This window comes from Lutzomyia longipalpis, chromosome 1, assembly GCF_024334085.1.
Source record: "Lutzomyia longipalpis isolate SR_M1_2022 chromosome 1, ASM2433408v1".
Taxonomy (NCBI): Eukaryota; Metazoa; Arthropoda; class Insecta; order Diptera; family Psychodidae; genus Lutzomyia; species Lutzomyia longipalpis.
In genome coordinates, this window is record NC_074707.1 from 5622001 (window position 1) to 5643060 (window position 21060).

The following is a 21060-nucleotide window of genomic DNA, read 5'->3' on the forward strand; positions in this document are numbered from 1 at the left end:
TTGGAGGAATTTATTATGAATAAGATTTTTTTTTGAATTTTTTCCTTCAAGTTTAGGCTAAATTTTTGGCTAAAATCAGTTTTTCGCATTTTCTGGCTCTCCTGTTGATTTTAGAGCAAATCTGAATGGATTTTTGGGTCATCCCGTACCCGCAGGTTCGTCGATGAGCCTGATTGATATGTACCAAAGGGAAGTTTCAATTCCAAAAAATAAGAATTTTCAATTTTTACCTTAAAGTTTAGGCTAAATTTTTGGCTAAAATCAGTTTTTCGCATTTTCTGGCTCTCCTGTTGATTTTAGAGCAAATCTGAATGGATTTTTGGGTCATCCCGTACCCGCAGGTTCGTCGATGAGCCTGATCGATATGTACCAAAGGGAAGTTTCAATTCCAAAAAATAAGAATTTTCAATTTTTACCTTAAAGTTTAGGCTGAATTTTTGGCTAAAATCAGTTTTTTGCATTTTCTGGCTCTCCTGTTGATTTTAGAGCAAATCTGAATGGATTTTTGGGTCATCCCGTACCCGCAGGTTCGTCGATGAGCCTGATCGATATGTACCAAAGGGAAGTTTCAATTCCAAAAAATAAGAATTTTCAATTTTTACCTTAAAGTTTAGGCTAATTTTTTGGCTAAAATCAGTTTTTTGCATTTTCTGGCTCTCCTGTTGATTTTTGAGCAAATCTGAATGGATTTTTGGGTCATCCCGTACCCGCAGGTTCGTCGATGAGCCTGATCGATATGTACCAAAGGGAAGTTTCAGTTGCAAAAAATAAGAATTTTCAATTTTTACCTTGAAGTTTAGGCTGAATTTTTGGCTGAAAACACTTTTTCGCATTTTCTGGCTGTCCTGTTGATTTTAGAGCAAATCTGAATGGATTTTTGGGTCATCCCGTACCCGCAGGTTCGTCGATGAGCCTGATCGATATGTACCAAAGGGAAGTTTCAATTCCAAAAAATAAGAATTTTCAATTTTTACCTTAAAGTTTAGGCTGAATTTTTGGCTAAAATCAGTTTTTTGCATTTTCTGGCTCTCCTGTTGATTTTAGAGCAAATCTGAATGGATTTTTGGGTCATCCCGTACCCGCAGGTTCGTCGATGAGCCTGATCGATATGTACCAAAGGGAAGTTTCAATTCCAAAAAATAAGAATTTTCAATTTTTACCTTAAAGTTTAGGCTAATTTTTTGGCTAAAATCAGTTTTTTGCATTTTCTGGCTCTCCTGTTGATTTTTGAGCAAATCTGAATGGATTTTTGGGTCATCCCGTACCCGCAGGTTCGTCGATGAGCCTGATCGATATGTACCAAAGGGAAGTTTCAGTTGCAAAAAATAAGAATTTTCAATTTTTACCTTAAAGTTTAGGCTAAATTTTTGGCTAAAATCAGTTTTTCGCATTTTCTGGCTCTCCTGTTGATTTTAGAGCAAATCTGAATGGATTTTTGGGTCATCCCGTACCCGCAGGTTCGTCGATGAGCCTGATCGATATGTACCAAAGGGAAGTTTCAATTCCAAAAAATAAGAATTTTCAATTTTTACCTTAAAGTTTAGGCTGAATTTTTGGCTAAAATCAGTTTTTCGCATTTTCTGGCTCTCCTGTTGATTTTAGAGCAAATCTGAATGGATTTTTGGGTCATCCCGTACCCGCAGGTTCGTCGATGAGCCTGATCGATATGTACCAAAGGGAAGTTTCAATTCCAAAAAATAAGAATTTTCAATTTTTACCTTAAAGTTTAGGCTAATTTTTTGGCTAAAATCAGTTTTTTGCATTTTCTGGCTCTCCTGTTGATTTTTGAGCAAATCTGAATGGATTTTTGGGTCATCCCGTACCCGCAGGTTCGTCGATGAGCCTGATCGATATGTACCAAAGGGAAGTTTCAGTTGCAAAAAATAAGAATTTTCAATTTTTACCTTAAAGTTTAGGCTGAATTTTTGGCTAAAATCAGTTTTTTGCATTTTCTGGCTCTCCTGTTGATTTTAGAGCAAATCTGAATGGATTTTTGGGTCATCCCGTACCCGCAGGTTCGTCGATGAGCCTGATCGATATGTACCAAAGGGAAGTTTCAATTCCAAAAAATAAGAATTTTCAATTTTTACCTAAAAGTTTAGGCTGAATTTTTGGCTGAAATCAGTTTTTTGCATTTTCTGGCTCTCCTGTTGATTTTTGAGCAAATCTGAATGGATTTTTGGGTCATCCCGTACCCGCAGGTTCGTCGATGAGCCTGATCGATATGTACCAAAGGGAAGTTTCAGTTGCAAAAAATAAGAATTTTCAATTTTTACCTTAAAGTTTAGGCTGAATTTTTGGCTAAAATCAGTTTTTTGCATTTTCTGGCTCTCCTGTTGATTTTAGAGCAAATCTGAATGGATTTTTGGGTCATCCCGTACCCGCAGGTTCGTCGATGAGCCTGATCGATATGTACCAAAGGGAAGTTTCGATTCCAAAAAATAAGAATTTTCAATTTTTACCTTAAAGTTTAGGCTAAATTTTTGGCTAAAATCAGTTTTTCGCATTTTCTGGCTCTCCTGTTGATTTTAGAGCAAATCTGAATGGATTTTTGGGTCATCCCGTACCCGCAGGTTCGTCGATGAGCCTGATCGATATGTACCAAAGGGAAGTTTCAATTCCAAAAAATAAGAATTTTCAATTTTTACCTTAAAGTTTAGGCTAAATTTTTGGCTAAAATCAGTTTTTCGCATTTTCTGGCTCTCCTGTTGATTTTAGAGCAAATCTGAATGGATTTTTGGGTCATCCCGTACCCGCAGGTTCGTCGATGAGCCTGATCGATATGTACCAAAGGGAAGTTTCAGTTGCAAAAAATAAGAATTTTCAATTTTTACCTTAAAGTTTAGGCTAAATTTTTGGCTAAAATCAGTTTTTTGCATTTTCTGGCTCTCCTGTTGATTTTAGAGCAAATCTGAATGGATTTTTGGGTCACCCCGTACCCGCAGGTTCGTCGATGAGCCTGATCGATATGTACCAAAGGGAATTTTCAATTTTTACCTAAAAGTTTAGGCTGAATTTTTGGCTGAAATCAGTTTTTTGCATTTTCTGGCTCTCCTGTTGATTTTAGAGCAAATCTGAATGGATTTTTGGGTCATCCCGTACCCGCAGGTTCGTCGATGAGCCTGATCGATATGTACCAAAGGGAAGTTTCAGTTGCAAAAAATAAGAATTTTCAATTTTTACCTTAAAGTTTAGGCTGAATTTTTGGCTAAAATCAGTTTTTTGCATTTTCTGGCTCTCCTGTTGATTTTAGAGCAAATCTGAATGTATTTTTGGGTCATCCCGTACCCGCAGGTTCGTCGATGAGCCTGATCGATATGTACCAAAGGGAATTTTCAATTTTTACCTAAAAGTTTAGGCTGAATTTTTGGCTGAAATCAGTTTTTTGCATTTTCTGGCTCTCCTGTTGATTTTAGAGCAAATCTGAATGGATTTTTGGGTCATCCCGTACCCGCAGGTTCGTCGATGAGCCTGATCGATATGTACCAAAGGGAAGTTTCAGTTGCAAAAAATAAGAATTTTCAATTTTTACCTCGAAATTTAGGCTGAATTTTTGGCTAAAATCAGTTTTTTGCATTTTCTGGCTCTCCTGTTGATTTTAGAGCAAATCTGAATGGATTTTTGGGTCATCCCGTACCCGCAGGTTTGTCGATGAGCCTGATCGATATGTACCAAAGGGAAGTTTCAATTCCAAAAAATAAGAATTTTCAATTTTTACCTCGAAGTTTAGGCTGAATTTTTGGCTATTTTGGTCTCTGGTGTCTCTACCTTAATTTTCGTCTAAATAAAAATTAATCTATTGTCTCAAATGAAAACTTCTAGGTCTTGAAAACATTTCTATTGCCTTTCAGAAAAAAATCATTTTACAATTGAAATAAAATTTACTTTAAAAAAATTAATTCAATGCTTAAGATTCAATAAATTTCCCTGTAAAAAAGAAAACTCCAAATAATGAACCTTCTCACAGCTCTGAATTATTTTCCATTTCCCCGTTGATTTTCCAACGTGTGTCGTTCACTAAAATTTGCATAGGTAAATGAGAAAAGAAAGAGAAAAAACGAGAAATGATAACTTCTTATCACTTTATGTACAGCAAATTTCTTTATTTCAAAGTATAATGCTGGCATACAAAAAATATCTGCATTGGTTTTGAAAAAATATGCAATCGCGACTTTGGATATTGTCGAGTTTTATTCGTTTTTCTTTTTAATCATTAAAAAAAAGTTAAAATATTAATCAGACCTACTAAAAAAATAATTAAGGACCCTTTTGTCATATTTTTTTATGTGTATAAGATTATGTATTAAAGTACAAAAGCGCCTTCCTTCGGAAACTCCTTGATTAATAAGAAAAATCATCGTCTTGAGTTCCTTTTTATTATTTTTTTTTTTGTGGGAAAAATTCCTTGTAAAATTTTGGCATTTTGGCTTTGATGGATATTCATGATGATGTTGGACAAATGTTTTATAAGTAGGTAAAGATTTGTTGTTGTTGTTCTTGTAGGTTTTTAAGGCCTCATTTCTCTTGTCAATAACCCTCTTTCGTAGTTTTTTTATTAATATATAATATCTAATAATAATAATATATGTACACATACAGTCTAAGTCTAAGAGATGATAGTTTCTTCGCCTGCAGACAGCTATCACACACCATTCCTTTCAATTTATGATTTTCTTTTTCTTTCAGTGTTAGAACCTTTTTTGTTTTTGTTGCTTTTTCTTTAATCTTACAAACTACCTATACTTTCTCCCCTTTTTAACCTTTTCTTAACTTTTTTATGTGAATGAGATGATTTCTTTTATGCAACTCCGACAACGCTTTGACGCTGCGAGACCTTCTGTTCCGGCGGTACACTGAGACTACTCGTGGTAGTCGTTGGGCTATCCACAAGGGGCTCGTCATCACCCGAAATGAGGGCCTCCGATTCAGATTCAACCACCTTCTCGCGACTCTCCTTGCGTATTGAGCGATACTTTACCTTTACCCGTTGCAGGATACTCGGATCCCCAGCGCCATTCCCCTGGAGACGCTTCTTGTTCTTCCGTGTGTGTCGCATGAGGAAGTTGTCTGTCACCCAAAATATCAGCATCTGTTGGCAATTTAATTAACAAAAAATCAGCAAAAACAGCAAAACTCCAATGAAAAAGCAGGTCAACTTACATTGACAAAGAAGGGGATGATTAACATGACGACAGCCAATTCGATCTTTGGATCAGAGAAGGGAGAGAGAACAAAGTTCTTGACATTATCCCAAAAGTCCATTTGAATGAAGATGGTCGTGATGAGCTTTACAACAGCCATTAGCCCAATGTAGATCCACGTTTGGTAGATCCAGGACTTTTGAGCACCGTATTCGCCAAAATTGATGGCATCCCAGTGGCGTGTACGCGCCAGGTATTGGCACACCCGGATCCCCACGTAGATGATGAAGAGTCCAATTGTGGAGTCCAGGAGAAAGTTGATGATGTACCAGGTGCAGGGGTCACCCTGAAAGAGTGGTGCCAGGTAGACATTTGTCATGTGAATGACCAGCGCCCCAATGCCCTGCTTCGATGTATCGTACCACCATGTCTCCCACGAGCGACGCACATAGGGTGGCTCACAGAAGCGCTTAACTGCCAGAAGAAAAAAAAATCAAGACGTGTCAATAAAGAGATCAAAAGTCACTCCAAAGGGCATCCTAGCTATAGCTAGAGACTAACCTATGAGGCAGAGGAAGGCAATCCCCGCCAGCAAACCCTGCAGAAACCACCCAAAGACATCCGTGAGGGAGTCCTTGGTGCAATGAAGACTCGACCACTGTGTGTTCTCCGTGAAGACCGATGAGTATTGTGATGAATTCATTTAATTACAATAACACAGATTTTTTGAGAAATAATCCCCACCGAGCATCACCAACATTGAAGGAATTTCACGATGCTGCTCAAATTGCGCGTCACACGAGCGCCCAACACAACAACCAAGCACCCACCAAGTGTACACCACCATGCGCTAATTAAATGCAAATCGCGAAATAATTTAATTAAGACAATTTTCTCAGTTTTTCCTTCGCTGAATTCTTTCAAGAAAATTAACCCAACTTTATTTTCCTTTTTACTTTGACACTTCTACGTAGTGAAGTTGGCTGCTATTCACAAATTCGTGGGTTAGGTGAGCAGCGACATCTGCTTCCGCTTTCTTTTCATTTCGTCCACATTGTTAGTGGAAGATTTGTGGCCGATTTTCCAGCTATTTTTGCCAAATAGCAAGCTCCGTGTGCATCCAGATTTGCACTAAAACACATCAAGAATGCCTCCTAAGTTTGATCCAAATGAAGTGAAGTTCGGTGAGTGATCAGGAAGCCGGGAAAACAGTGAAAACTCTCGTCCTGCTTACGTCTCCACAGTTTGACGGATTTGCTTATTGTTTTTTCCTCAATTTCAGTGTACCTCCGGTGTGTGGGAGGCGAAGTGGGTGCAACGTCAACCTTGGCCCCTAAAATTGGTCCCCTCGGTCTGGTGAGTATCCCTCCTGTGTTTGAAAAACTCCGGATTTATTGCTTCATAACCTCAAAAAGAGTCCCCGGATGGGATTTCTAATTTAACTCCCGTTGTTTTCATTTTGCAGTCCCCAAAGAAGGTGGGTGATGACATTGCAAAAGCAACGGCAGACTGGAAAGGACTGAAAATCACGGTTCAGCTGCGAATCCAGAACCGACAGGCCACAATTGCCGTCGTCCCATCGGCGTCGTCGCTCATCATTCGTGCCCTCAAGGAACCACCACGGGACAGGAAGAAGGTGAAGAACATCAAGCACAGCGGCAATATCACCTTTGACGACATCCTGGCCATCGCACGCACCATGCGGGAACGCTCAATGGCCCGGGAGCTTAAGGGGACATGCAAAGAGATCCTCGGAACTGCCCAGAGTGTTGGATGCACCGTCGACGGCCGTAATCCACACGATATAATCAATGACATCAACAGCGGTGCCGTCGAGGTGCCGGCTGAGTAAGCCAGAAGTGATGATGTCCAGGAAATACAAAATTAATAAGAAAATTATCTTTGTTTTTCATTATTTTTTGAGGAGGCATAATTTGGTGTTTTTCCGGATTTTCTGGTTGGAAAAATTGAATGTTTGTTCTTAGTTTTCATTGGAAAATTCAAAAACTTCTTATAAGGTTGTTTATTTTGATTTTTTTCTGTTCCTTAGATACTTTATAGCTTTTCCGATAATTTTTCCATCGGAAAATATGATTTTTCATCTTTATGGGTTCTTTTGAAACGGAAAATTCGCCAAAAATTGTGAGAAAGTTTGAAAATTATATTTCCCGCCAAAATTACCACGGAATAAAGAAAATGAAAAGCCTCTTGATTCTTTTGACAATTGACACACCCCTTGGATTACTTAACACAACACAACAAAATAGTGCGGCGTTTTTCTCTCATTTTCTGTGTTTTACCTGGAAAAAAGTGAAAATATCATTGTAATTTCTGTGCAAAAAGATAAATATACAATGGATGACGAAGCGGAAACGTACAAATTGTGGAGAATTCGCAAAACTGTGATGCAGGTGAGGAAAAACTAATTCCAAAACTACGACATAACCTCAAACTTTTTACAAAATATTGTGAAAATCCTTAAAATTCTCTCAATTTTCACAGCTAAGCCATGATAGGGGGTATTTGGTGACTCAGGATGAATTGGATCTCACTCTGGAACAGTTTAAGGAGACTTTTGGAGACAAACCAAGGTAGGTAGTTTAGTTTGTGTTGCTTCCGGAACTTGTGGTAATTTCCTTTCGACATATTTCAGTGAAAAACACCCCTCACGGCAGGATTTGACCGTTCTTGTGGCCCACAATGACGATCCCACGGATCAAATGTTTGTCTTCTTCCCTGAAGAACCGAAAATTGGCATAAAAACCATCAAAACATACTGCACGCGAATGCAGGAGGAGAACATTCATCGAGCTATTGTGGTTGTCCAGGCGGGAATGACACCATCGGCTAAGCAGTCTCTCGTGGATATGGCCCCAAAGTATATTCTTGAACAATTCCTCGAATCTGAGCTTCTTATCAACATCACGGAGCACGAATTGGTGCCGGAACACGTTGTAATGACGCCGGAGGAGAAACAGGAACTCCTATCGCGATACAAACTCAAGGAAAACATGCTAATGCGCATCCAGGCTGGTGATCCCGTGGCACGGTACTTTGGGCTAAAGCGTGGGCAGGTGGTGAAGATTATTCGCCCCTCGGAGACTGCGGGGCGGTACATTTCGTATCGACTGGTGTGCTAAAATAAAAGAAGCCGCGGGGGTAGATTTATAGAAAGAATAAGGTACGTTTTATTTTCTTTTTTTTTTCTTGTATGGAATTTTGGGCTGAAGAAGAGTTTGGGTCATTGACACACGCGCACGTCAAAGTTGTGGAAATTTGAGGAAAATGCCAAATGGGTGGAAAAAATGTGGGTGGTGCAAGAATTGATGTAGGATGGGGGGAGGAAGCTAATTCGGCAATAAATTAAAGTTCGAATTTCCAACAATGCCACATTTGTTTCAAAATAGCCATCCATCAGCTGTTTTTACTTTATGTAAGTTCTCTTGCGGATATATAAATAGGTGCAGACACATTATATACGAGAGCTTCGAAAACGAGAAATGTGCTGCTATGCAACACATAAGGTGCCGACGACATTTTTTGCAGTGTGCGTATGAAAATTTTGAATTTTGGCCCGAAAAATTTCAATAAATTTTTTTTCATTTAAATAATATTTTCATTTATTTTTATGTGGGGAGCGGGGTAATTTGAGTGTTGTCTCTCGAGAAAAAAATAACGGCTTTGAAATCGTCATAGCCCTTTTTACAGAGCTGGATATGAATGATTTTTCCTTTGATATTTTTTTAAAAAAATTTTCACACATAAGGAGCCGGAAGAAGGCCTCAATAGGAATCGGAATATTCAGCTGCTTTTAAGGCTATAAGAATCAGAAATAAACGTCCCCAAGGTTTTCATAAAACAAATTAGATTTTTGACTGCGAAAGGAACGCATCTTTGCCGTTTTCTCATTCTATTTCTTCCAGTTTACGTCATCATATGAAGATTCTGGAAATTCACATAAAAGCAAAGGGGACGCCTTGGAGCTATGCAGACCACACAGAGTACACCCTTAAAACTAAGTTGAGTTAGCCCTTTGTCATAGGATGGAATTTGGGCCTGGGTAATGCAACGGCGATTTCTTCTACATCTTCTACATATAAAGTGGAAGAGCTTCTGCGAGCACGATTGTGAGATAAAATCAGATGGTGCAAGTGAAATCGAGCTAACATGGGTACCAATGATGTAAAATGCCAGAAGAGAAAAAGAGAATTGTTGACAAGTGTTCAAATAATTGACAAATTTACCACGAAGGAAGATGTGGCTAACGCTGAAAGCTTTGAGAAAAGGTTGCGTTTCATTTGAACCCGCAACCCACTACTTAGATTAATTATCAAAAGACGATCCAACCCTGCAACATTGAAAAAACGTCCCACAGACTCCAGCTGACCCGCATGCGGATGTAACAACGGGTTTATTGGTAACCTAGTATACAAAGCGGAACACCAGCCAGCCGATGACGCGCTCTATGTGCTCTGGCGCGTCTATGCTATATGTAGCCATGGTGCTATATATTTACCATGTACTTACACTTGACTACACAACCACCACACTACCACTCACAAGAGCTTACGCATACACCTATATATAGCATAATAAGTAGTAGAAGTGTGTAGCTTAGGGGGGCTCCGGGCGGAATCACTGACTCAGTCTCGTATCTCAGGCTGAACTGTACAGAGGTACACAAGAAAAAAAACCTTTCTTGTTCTCTCTCTTCAAAGGCAATTTGAGAATTTTCTTGAGGATTCATTCCTTTGTGCTCGCACAGCGAGATTTTCTTTTCAAAATCAGAATAAGAAGCTTTTTTTTCTCGCTAAATGTGAAGTAAGCTCAGAGGAATCAGAGTATAAGAAGTATAAAATAATAATCTTCGTCCCAGGAAAAACCATTATTTATCTTCCATTAAAGTTTGTGTGCCCCTTCTCTTTATTTGTCCTCCTAAAATGTACATATTTGATGGTAGTATAAAGTGTGGTGTTTCTGTGAATTGTGGATGGTGCAGGATGGAGTGAGATAGCTGGATGTGAGGAGCGGAAAACGAAGTAAATATTCAATATTATTCCTGTGCTACAGCCATGTTGGCCCTATCGATCCCACTTTCGTTACTTCCAACCCAGAGATTCTCTCTTTTACGATACCTACATAGTACGTTATAATAAAAACACAACACCACTGCACGCATGTGGTTATTTGCTCGGGGCGGACTTGTTCGCTGATGGGACTCCTCCGTACCGTACCATACATACCTCGTCTCTCTACATATAGTTTGTGCAAGACGACGTATAGAGAGCAGTGGGATTTACCCATACAGTTTACTAAGCCATTAGGAATTTACTTACAGGAAATTGATGCACATAATTCACCGAAAAGATTTTATTCTATGCCTTTATGCGAATATTATGTATGTGGGTGCTTCATTTTTTTTCTCATTACATTTCTGTGAAACTCAATCGAAAATGAGAAAGACTTTGAGTTGAAATAAATTGTGTAGACGGTCCCACCCAATTTTTTTTAGTTTGAACATTTTTAGTTATCTAGATGAGGTGATTAAGAAAAAGAAAGATTAGGAAATACCTGGAAACTGACTTAACTCATTCTCTGACTCAAACTACTCATCTCCTTTTATAGATTGACGTATCGGATATGCCCTAAAAAAACTAAGAAGGAATAAAAACCTAAGCTTTATTGTCTTAAAGAGTTAATATTTTGGATATTCCATGATAAAAATGTAAGATTTCCACAGTTATGTATTTAATTAAGGAAAAACTCTAAGACAAAAAATGTTTTTTTTTTAATCAAAAAAGCTTAATTTTCTTTACATATTTTTATTCTTTTCTCTGGTCTGTGAAAGAAATTTTCAAATATCTCAATCCGATTAAAAGTTTTTAGCTTTTAGAATCATGCCCTAATTTCCTGGCCACCCTATATTAATGTTTTTAATAAAATACTAAATAGCTGAGCCTAATCCGAACTCTTTTTTTTTTTCTAGAAAGAAAGCTAGATTAAGTACATGGACAATCCTGTCTTTTAGAGCGAATGTAAAGGCATTTTTAATTACCATTTAGCAGTGTATTTGAAGCCGCAATTAAAGCGCAATGACTGTATGCCACATATCTGCACCAATTTCCGTCTTTAGTCATTCCGGAGTGACGACAATTTTGTCGCAATTGTTACACAATTGGGTACGAAATGGATTTTCAACGAATACCACGAAAAGGAGCTTTTGGAGCTTTTCTGCGCTTCTCCTATCTGGAGAACACATAGCACAATGGCCCAGGGCGTAGATGGTGGGATAAAGTAGTTAAAATAAATTCTCAATAGAATCTCTCCCTCTCTCTATTGAATGAGCTGGGCTTTAATTTATTAAACTTTTATAGTTCTGAGAGAGCGAAGAAAAAAAAGAGGCTATAAGAAGAAGAAGGAGAAAAAACAGGTATCTCGCGGTGAGAATCCTTGATTTTCGGGGGTATATAGTTGAAGTATTCATAGGTAGGTAGGTAGTAATAAGAGAACCAATAGGTTCAGCGAAGGGAATGAATAGAGAAGAGAAGTAGAAGAAGAAGAATAAACCTGAAATGAATAGAAGAGGAAGAAGAAGTGGTGTTTTGTTAGGTGTTACGACAGCTGAAACCAAATTATTTATTACATTCTATTATTTTCTTTTTCGTACCACCCGTACCATCTGAGGAGAGACCCCCAATACTAACAAAGTATAGTCCACACACACACACCTCTTCATAATCCCCGAATTCCCTTTTCTCAATGACTCTTCAATCACATGTGTGTGTGTGTTTACCTTAAAAACATTTTGCCTTTTACAAAATTCCAATACGCGCTTGCGCATTCACACCAGCACACACATACATGTGTGAATGACAATCGGACGAGCCGTTCCCTCTCACAATCCTTCTCTTTTACACTCATTACATTAAATCGGGAGTCTCATGAGAAAATCGTTTTCACGTGAGTGTGTGTGTGCGACGATGTTGGCAGAAGAAAAGTTTATTAAATAAACATGAACTTAAAGTGCTCTTGTTATTTAATTAAATTCAAAATGGACGCAGCCTTTTTAAGGGACATATTCCCACAAAATCAACACAATCAATGACTTTTCCACAATTAATCCGCAGAAATTGGCTTCGTGGTGGGAGCTGTGAGTGCTTTTGGGCGAGTTTTTCATGCGAAATGATTAATGTTTTGTGCCTGGAAATGGTGGAAAAATGACGGAGCTATAAAAGAGGAAGGTGTCGGTGTGTAGGTGCGGCTATATTTACAAAAATTATTACTATGCGGCACACACACAACCACCAATCCCCGCGTGAGAGTGTGTTTGTAGTTGGGAGATTGAGTCGTATTTTGGTGGAAAAATTGATGATCGGAGGAAAATGATGCGGAAAAGCTCGCTGTGGTGGTGTGTAGCGGGGTAAAGGGGGTGTGCTGTGGGGGTGGAAAATGCATAAAAAGTGCCTGGTCACCTCAAACCCCAACCTCCCCTATGATGGGTGAGAATGTGTGCGCGGTCGCTGTTGCAAGTGGCAGCTTTTCTTCTTCATTCCACATTTTCTTCCTCAGTCGTCGACGGACCGTCAAGCCGTGCACATGGGCTAAAGTGGCGTGTTGTATGTAAATATTTTTAATCAAGTGTGAAAGACAGAGACAACTAGAAAGAAAAAAAACAAAGAGTAATCTAACTTTATTAAATATCAATTGGAAGAAAGATGATTGTGTGTGAATAAAACTTCTTATGTAAAAATCTTTTTAAAAAAAAGAGTGATTTCTTTTTTAAATGGCGCACAAGGACGTTTAATAGCGCCATTGGTAGTAGAGACGGTTTGGAGAAAAAGAACTGTGTGTGTTGGGTGTAAGTGATTTATAACATTATTTCTTCTCTTCTTCTTACTTCTTTTTTCCCAAAAAAAAATTCCTCTTCCAACCATATTTTCCATCCTAAAAAATTTCTATTCAAATTCTCATGAAAGTAAATTTATTTATTCAGTCTCTCTCCGGTGTGTGTTCCTTTCATCCAAACCCGAAAAAGATGGCTGAATATCGGATTTTTTATTATGCGGAGAATTTAATATTTCCACTTTGGGAATTATTCTTTTGGGATCTCTCCTCTCTTCTTAGTTAGTTGGTGGACGTATTGAAAGAGGATAAAAATGGCAGCAGATTGTTCTTGTGGCCTCTTTCCTTCTCCTTCAAGACTATCAATAGCTAACTAGGAAAGGCATCACACACAATGTGTTCCTAAAAACGATAAAAAATACTAACCATCGTTGGGAGATAAATTAGCAAAATTTTATAGTTTCGAGAAATAAAATATCCATGGGGCTTTTTTTTGTACATATCATCTCCTCCTCTTACACTGTATTCTTTTCTGTGCACCAGTAAAACTCCACTGAATTCACTACCAATTGGGTAGCCAAGATATTTGATGATTGCATTGGTATTTAGATAAATGCTAGCTAGAATTCTGGAGTTAGAGTCAGTTTCATTTCAAACAGGGCAGTGTGCTCAAATTCGTTTTTTCCCCTTTCAAATTCCACTAAAAAGATTAATTCTGTGGAGGATTTCTCAGAATAAAACCCCTTTGGGTGTTAAATGAATCATTCTAGAAATTCGTTATTTTTCAAACTTTTCAAAGAAATAAATGATTAAATTTTGTTAATTTGTTAATGAGAATAAAAAAGATAAGAATGTTCTTAGAATGAACTTTTATGAAAATCATCTTTCTAAAGAGTTTTAATCTTTTTTTTATTAGCTTTTATGGAAAAAAAGAATAGGTACCTACTTAGAATCAGATAATTCAGTTAGTATTCGTTTTATCTTTTAGAATATTTAGAACAAGATAAAACCTTTTTTGTTCTTGCAAAAGAATTCAAATTTATTATTTCTTAGTTTTATTTCGCGAATGGAGACTTAATTTTATTTGAGACAAAATATCCTTGAAGTATACGTAGAACAAGAAAGGACTATGCACAATATATGGAAAAGGAAACTTTGGATAAAAAACAGTTTTTAAATATTTATAAACTGATTACAAAAAATCTAGAAAATGTAAATTTTTTTTCAGAAAATCTCGAAAGGGAATTATTAACAAATTCTCTGAAATAGGGTGGTTAGAAACAATTAAAAAGTTAAAGAAAAGCACAAAAATCGTTTGAATTGTTAATTTTTAAGGCGAATAATATAGAAATTTCTTAGAAAAACTTTTTTCTTACAAAATTCTTTGAAAAGAACGGAAAATTTATTTCTTTATGTTTATTCTACCCTATTGTATGGCTTAGTTCTTAGATCTTTATAATGAATTCCTGTATTTTACTTCCCTAATTGACTGACTCAACTCCACCTTCCCCTATAATTAGCTTTTGGGCAATCCAATACCCCGAAGATAATAATGGATTTTTTTGTTCGATAAACTACAATATTTCAGTTCTTTTTTTGTGTTATAAGATGAGCCTCGAGTTGTGTGTGGCAATAAAAGAGACGACGAATGAAATATGTTGGTTAGATTTTTAAACCTTTTTTTAATAAATGACTAAAATGCTAAAAATTCGATGTGGCTCATAAATTTTTCCAAATATACAACATTCAGTATAGATATGTCTCTCGTGCGACGATCGTTAGATCAATTTATGCACAAAGTCTCTTGCTTCGTTTATTTGTCCATGCAATTAATGCAAATGATGCCTCCACCTTAATTATTTCTAATTAATATGTGTGGCGGTTTTTTTTCGCGCTCATGTACACAGAGAACGATCGTGGGGGTGCTTTTTTTAACATTGAGACTCATGTCTCATTTTATTTACATTACCATCTGGTGGTCTGGGTGGAAAATATGGCACCACATTATTATTGTGGGTTCTTTGTCTGCTTGCATGGACTCAAATAAAAAAGGAGTCCATGGGGCGAATGATGAACCACACCAGGGCAAGAGAGCCCCATACAAAGAACAAGGGGCAACGTAGAAGGAATCTCGCGGTGGAGTAAGTTGTGTGTCATCGAAACCACACAGGGCATTAATAATAATTTTCTCTCAGTGTGTGTCTCACAGACCATAAGGAGTGTGTTCTTCTGGAAGATAAACTCGTCTCTTTAGCGGTTGAGTTGTAGATACACAGCTAAAAATTCAAAGAAAAAAAAAGAACCCAACATCAACATTCATATTATAAAAGAGTGTAAAAGAGAGTCGAATGACCGGATTTCGAAGTGTGCTCGTGGATGGGTTAATTAACGAGAATTCATTAAAATTTTTAATGCAGGAGCCGAAGGTGCAATAAAAAAGAGTCAAAGGTATTTGGTATGTGCAACACCCCATGTGTGCTGTGTCAGCAACACCCACCGAATGTTAAATCTCCCTTCCAATGTGCTATGCAATATTTGTCATACAGACAGACTATATATAATACTCCGTAATATGTATATATGTACATAATTTCCTCCCTGAGTTTGGGGGGTACTGACGTCACAGAGTAAAACAAATAAAACCCAAAATGACGAAGACGAAGAGGAAAAAACATAATCATGCGGATTTAATATCTCTCACAGAGTGTTGAGACGTTTTTCCTACATATACAAACGGGGGTAATTGCATTTCCTATTGACGAATCAGCACAAGATCCGATCAGGGTTGACTGTAGAGGCAGTAAAGGAGTGTTCGGGGGGTTAAAAATGTTTCCCACACCCAGCGGGAAATTCCCAAATTATTAGTTTGGGCCAAAATGATCATGAGAGTTAGGGAATGGGTGATATGAATCGTTTAAATTTTTGCCCAAATGAGTCACTTCCCTGCACAAGAGAAAGCTGACAGGGGGGCTCATACATAAACCGAAAAAAGTACACGACCAATGAGAGCCATTGAGGGGGCCTCCGGGGTATGAATTTCCATGTGCGGTAGCTCTGTGTTATGGCATACAGCGGAAATACGACGAATATTTACTTGGAAGAATGTATTATCATGCAAATAGATAATGTATCTATGCGCAATTTGAATTATTTTATTATGTACATTACTAAAGCATATCCATGAGGGGGTGGGAGAGATACTACGCTCTCGGAAAAAATTATTCACAATATTTTCCAATCTACAACATGCCTTTTAAATACTCACGAATGTTTAAAATTAAAATAAAAAAAAAATTATGCTAAAGCCGCAGACTTTAAAAGATATGCATATTTGCATTTTATTTCGTTACAAATAATATAAAATCGCATTTTAATAATTTCGTGCTTTTAATATACGTGTTTTATTTAATTATATTCATAAATTTATCTATATTTTTGCATATTTAACAAACCCGTGTTTGCTACAATTTTGTTTAATAAACATAATCTTTTTTTTTTAATACTAATTTGTAAATTAAATATATAATTCCATAGGGATGGGTGGGGTCAAATTGAGTTATTTATGCCTAAATATCAGGCTTATCATGATAGATATTATGAGATTTTAAATATCAAATTTACTGATTTCGTAATCAACGGCTGTTTGTTTGAATTTCTATTCAATAAAATTTAATTTAAAAGCTCACGTGTTTTTTTTCCAAACTTTTTTATGCTGAATAAGCTTGTTTGGGAAAAAATCTCTGACTAAGAAAATTAGGAGATTTTTCCTTTAAAATTCAGAGCTTAAAAGTTTCTTCTATGCTAAAGGTTCATAAGCAAGGACATGCTGAAGAGAGATATCTTTGGATGAAACCTTGTAAATTTAAATATTAAATCTTCCAAGTCTGTGGAATGCTTTACATGGAGTTTTTTCTTCAAGCCAACTTTACTATCTGACTTTGCAAAATGCTCGCATATCATGAAAATTTATCTTGAGGTATTTTCTGTGTGTAAAATAACTTGCGTCTCTTCCCATTAATATTAATTGTTTGAATAAAGAATTTCTAAATATTTTTCATATCTTATTCGCATGTCTTTTTTTTTCAACACACTATTCCACCGTCATGTTTGTTATTCTTGTGAAGCACTTCGTATTGACATAAACATAAAATTGTATTATTTAAGATTTTTTTTATGTAGAGTGTTTTTGTCTCCGAGGGTATGGCAATGTGAAAACTGAATATTTATACAAAATAAAAAATATATATGTAAGCATTCAACACCATGGAAGGCATCACACATAAAGAGATGCGATAGTTCAATTTGAATAAATTCCCAAAGATGATTTCGTACAGCAGTATAAATTTTTATGTGAGGCAAAGGCACATCAACACCCAACTGAAAGATGAAGAAAAAAAAATAAAACTTATAACTTGTGATATGGCAGAAAATTTTATACTCACGAGAGCCTCTTTTTCTGCATTAATTTGATTCAATTTGTTTATATTGCTTTTTGGTTTTTAAATTGATATGTTAATCTTAATTTGAATTTTTTTTTAAACAAGGAAAATGAAAAAAAAGGAATATTTAAGAGATATAATTTGTATAAATTGCATAAAATAGTAATAGATACTCTCCACCTACTAAATTAGGCCAAAAATGTATTTTAAAAGACCCTTTTTATAAAAGAAAATTGTTTGAAAGTTTTTTTTATTTTATTTTCCAACAAATAGTTTTATTTAGTTTTTTTTTAAATATAACTATGGGAAAGACAAAATTTTCTATACATTTTGTAGGCCTTGTGAACCTGATGAAGGGGGAATAAAACCTTCGAACCGTCGTATATGCTCATGATTTTTATCAGAATCTACCTCTAAACCTAAAAAAAATAACGTCTTATGGAAAAATTATTCCATTGAAGAATTATCTCACTTTTCCATAGTTTTCGGTTTCCTCTGAGCCTTCATCAGGCGCTTTTAGCATCAGATTTTTGTGGATTAAATAGAATTTATTTTCGCAAAAGAATATAGCAAACGCAATTTTGCTATTTTAAGCATTAAATAGATTATTTCACAAATTGCGTTAGATTGCTGAATTACGGAAAATTACAGACCACATTCGCATTCCTATTGTTCCTATATGTACATAGCACTCACCATGTCCTGCTGTATCAATCATCATGTAATATCATTATGAAAATAATTCATAATTAATTTAGATTGTTACTTGGCAGCTCTCTCATTTAAAATCACAAAATAATAAGCAACATAGCGCAAGGTAGATTATTCTCGCCAGGCATTTATTAAACAAAATATGTGTGTGTGATGGGGATATGTATACCTATTTGGTGGCAAAAACCACTTTGTCATTAAAGGTATTTTAGCTTAATGGTGGCTCGGTGTGTTAAATATGCAAAACTGCAAGTATATTAATTTTTATACATAAAACCCCCTCCACCAACATATTCCAACGTGTTTTGCAATTGATGTGGGGAGAGTTAATAAAAAATAAAACAGCCCCCTGTCTCTTTTTTCTGCAATATACCTACATATGTACATATTTACACATAATGTTTAACTACACTAACGAAATGAAAATATTGATCTCAATGTTGGTCGTTGTGGTAATAATGATTAATAATTAAAATTTTCAATTACAAACGGAATTATGCATAATTTAGAGGAAAAAATAAAATAAATGAAGCACATTTTAATCTTTTCACCACTATTACGCTGTGTGGCGAATAATAAATAAAATTGCCCTCTGCAACAGAGTTGTATGCTAAAAGGTGTGAGAATTTAACAAAAAAAAAATAACGAGTTGAAATGTTTTTGAAATGTGAACTCTTTTTGGAATTATGCATACAACACACACACACACAGCATGGAGTAGTATGTGGTCACATTGAGGTGAAAAGGTCGTCGTGACGGCCAAAAGAAATTCAACTCGACCAACTTGAATGCGCGGAGAACCAGTGCGGGTTTTATTATGATGATGGTATTGCTATCAGAGACAAGCAATCACCAAGAAGGTTTTTAAGCTTGAAAGGAATTAACGAAAAAAACTAAAAGAAGTTGAGGAGATTTTTAATAGTTCCGTGCATTGTTTCCGGACACACCAGTTTATCCAGTCTTGCAAGCAGTTAAGAAACATTATGCGCGAAATATTGTAAAGAGAGTTAAATTCAACGGCGCACAAGCAGTACAGTTGGGGTACACAGAACAATATTGTTGGCCTTTTCTGAAAAAAAAATCCTCCTCTGTGAGAAAATCCGCACCAATGTTGAGGAGTGCCAAGTTGCAAATTGCTTATGCGCAAATATGTAGAGTTCCTTTTTGCTATATAATAAAAAAAAAAGCCTATGTTCATTTAAGATATCTTTTGCCATTTCCAGTAAATTAATGCAATATGTTATATGCTGTTAATTACATGTTTCACTTTTTCTCCTATTTCCCCCTCTCTTATAGGCAATATCATCGATTAATGAGGTAGCTGGAAAAGAAAAGTGAAGTGTTTTTTAATAAAAAAATAATTTGTGAGTTAATAGTTTTAGTAAGAAGAAAAATAAACCTTTAGTGTAATTTTTTTCTAAAAAAAAAACTCCAACACTGTGTACACCAAGTACGCAGAAAGAGAGAAAATTAAAATTAAAATGTCTGTGTGCAAAGTGAGAAAGGAAAAATGCACTTGATTAATGCAAAGAAGAAAAAACTATAATATAGATAGTGAATAAATAATAGTGCAGTGGTGTATGGTGAAGTATATAAATGTTTAATAATTTAGGAAGAAAGAATAGAGTTGAGTGAATAATTCATGTACAATGATTCGATACAATGGCGTACAACCACCATCTGTGTCATCCTCAATCAATACAGCATGTTGTCATCTGAATTGTTCTCGACCTAATAACTTTCTGCCAACGTCAGCGGCACGAAATGGGCTTCCACGGTGTCCGGACACCCTGCTGGACATCACAGCCAGGAAAGTGGCCGAAACGGAGCCCTTTCAGCGAATTGAGGAGCGCTACGATCGAATACCCGAACCTGTTCAGCGTCGCATCATTTTCTGGTCATTCCCGAGGAATGAGCGCGACATTTGCATGTACAGCTCGTTGTCCAGGTAAGAAATCATCCTCATCGAATTGAGCAATATCTCTCAGAACAATATTACATGGGAAATTGCATCTATGCAAGAGATCAGAGTTATTGATCGCGAAATGTATAAATTAGCTACCACCTGCTGCTAAATAGACATCTTTGATGGCTGTGTTGAGACAAAGTTGAATAAATTGACTAATTTGTTGCTACCTATATGGTATGGGTGATGGATAAAGTCTTTAAGACGTTTTTTTTAAATACAAAGTAACCAAAAGTTGCTCTCAAAGTCTGTAGATTTTTTTTAATCTTTGTAACTTCTTAAATTTTTGAAAAGTTTCTAAGTTTCTAAGAAGCCCTTCATAACAAATCTCTTAGATTCTTTATTCAATTTTTTTTTAAATTATTTCTCAAAAATGTCACAAATTCTTTTTTTTTTGTTAAACACACGAAAAACTTCACTCTTAAGCAGGTTAACATTTTCCATAATCCCTAAGAAGACACAACACTGCGATGTATAAAATTTTTTTAATCACCCTGTTTTGTCTCCAGTGTCAATCACCTCTAAATTCTTAATAGAGTTTTCGCGAGTAAATAAAAAGTAAAGTCATTACGGAATAATTTTCTTGCTAGATTGTTTTTTTTATTCTCAATACTACAGAGTAGAGAACAGAAAGTTCAATGAACAAAATTCTGTTTCAATACAACTCTATACTAACTCGGGAATGAAATTTAGTCTTTTTTCGATGTTGAAAACTTTCTGAACAACCAAATTATTGTGCGTCTATTGATGAGAAGAAACTACCCTTATCCTGGAGCATCCTTTTCTCAATACTATATACAGCATTGAGGAACTTGATGTTCCTGCTCAAATAGAAGGGAGAAAGAGGGAGTTTTTTCTTTATTTGGGAAAAGGGGGACTTTGGAATGAAATTTTGTTTGAAATTCGAACCACTTCTTGCCGATATATAGTGCGCAAGAGAACCATCTGAACAGAAATTTAA

At 36.2% G+C, this 21060-nt stretch overlaps 5 protein-coding genes across 6 annotated transcripts in view; 3 read left to right on the forward strand and 2 right to left on the reverse strand.

Moving 5' to 3' along the window:
* Positions 1-21060, reverse strand: part of LOC129786719 (glutamate-rich protein 2) — an 871459-nt gene that overhangs the window by 776049 nt on the left and 74350 nt on the right. The window lies entirely within an intron of this gene.
* Positions 4083-6194, reverse strand: LOC129786704 (store-operated calcium entry regulator STIMATE-like). The gene is made up of 3 exons (XM_055821889.1): positions 5703-6194; positions 5161-5615; positions 4083-5089 (listed from the first exon to the last, which is right to left on the reverse strand). Exons 1-3 carry the CDS (start codon positions 5842-5844, stop codon positions 4799-4801), a joined length of 888 nt encoding a protein of 295 aa, XP_055677864.1. The 5' UTR covers positions 5845-6194; the 3' UTR covers positions 4083-4798.
* Positions 6209-7040, forward strand: LOC129786730 (60S ribosomal protein L12). The gene is made up of 3 exons (XM_055821922.1): positions 6209-6325; positions 6424-6497; positions 6607-7040. Exons 1-3 carry the CDS (start codon positions 6289-6291, stop codon positions 6991-6993), a joined length of 498 nt encoding a protein of 165 aa, XP_055677897.1. The 5' UTR covers positions 6209-6288; the 3' UTR covers positions 6994-7040.
* On the forward strand, positions 7361-8528 carry LOC129786725 (DNA-directed RNA polymerases I, II, and III subunit RPABC1). The gene is made up of 3 exons (XM_055821915.1): positions 7361-7552; positions 7644-7732; positions 7795-8528. Exons 1-3 carry the CDS (start codon positions 7496-7498, stop codon positions 8279-8281), a joined length of 633 nt encoding a protein of 210 aa, XP_055677890.1. The 5' UTR covers positions 7361-7495; the 3' UTR covers positions 8282-8528.
* The window catches only part of LOC129786640 (uncharacterized), a 43309-nt gene continuing 32040 nt past the window's right edge, over positions 9792-21060 (forward strand). Inside the window, exons 1-2 of one of the 2 annotated variants that reach the window (XM_055821765.1) lie at positions 9792-10180; positions 19430-20081. In XM_055821765.1, coding sequence (XP_055677740.1) covers positions 19783-20081 — 299 coding nt within the window. In that variant the 5' untranslated portion in view covers positions 9792-10180; positions 19430-19782. Of the gene's footprint in view, positions 10181-12125; positions 13000-19429; positions 20082-21060 lie in introns of those variants that run through there. The other variant, XM_055821764.1, reaches the window with a different exon arrangement.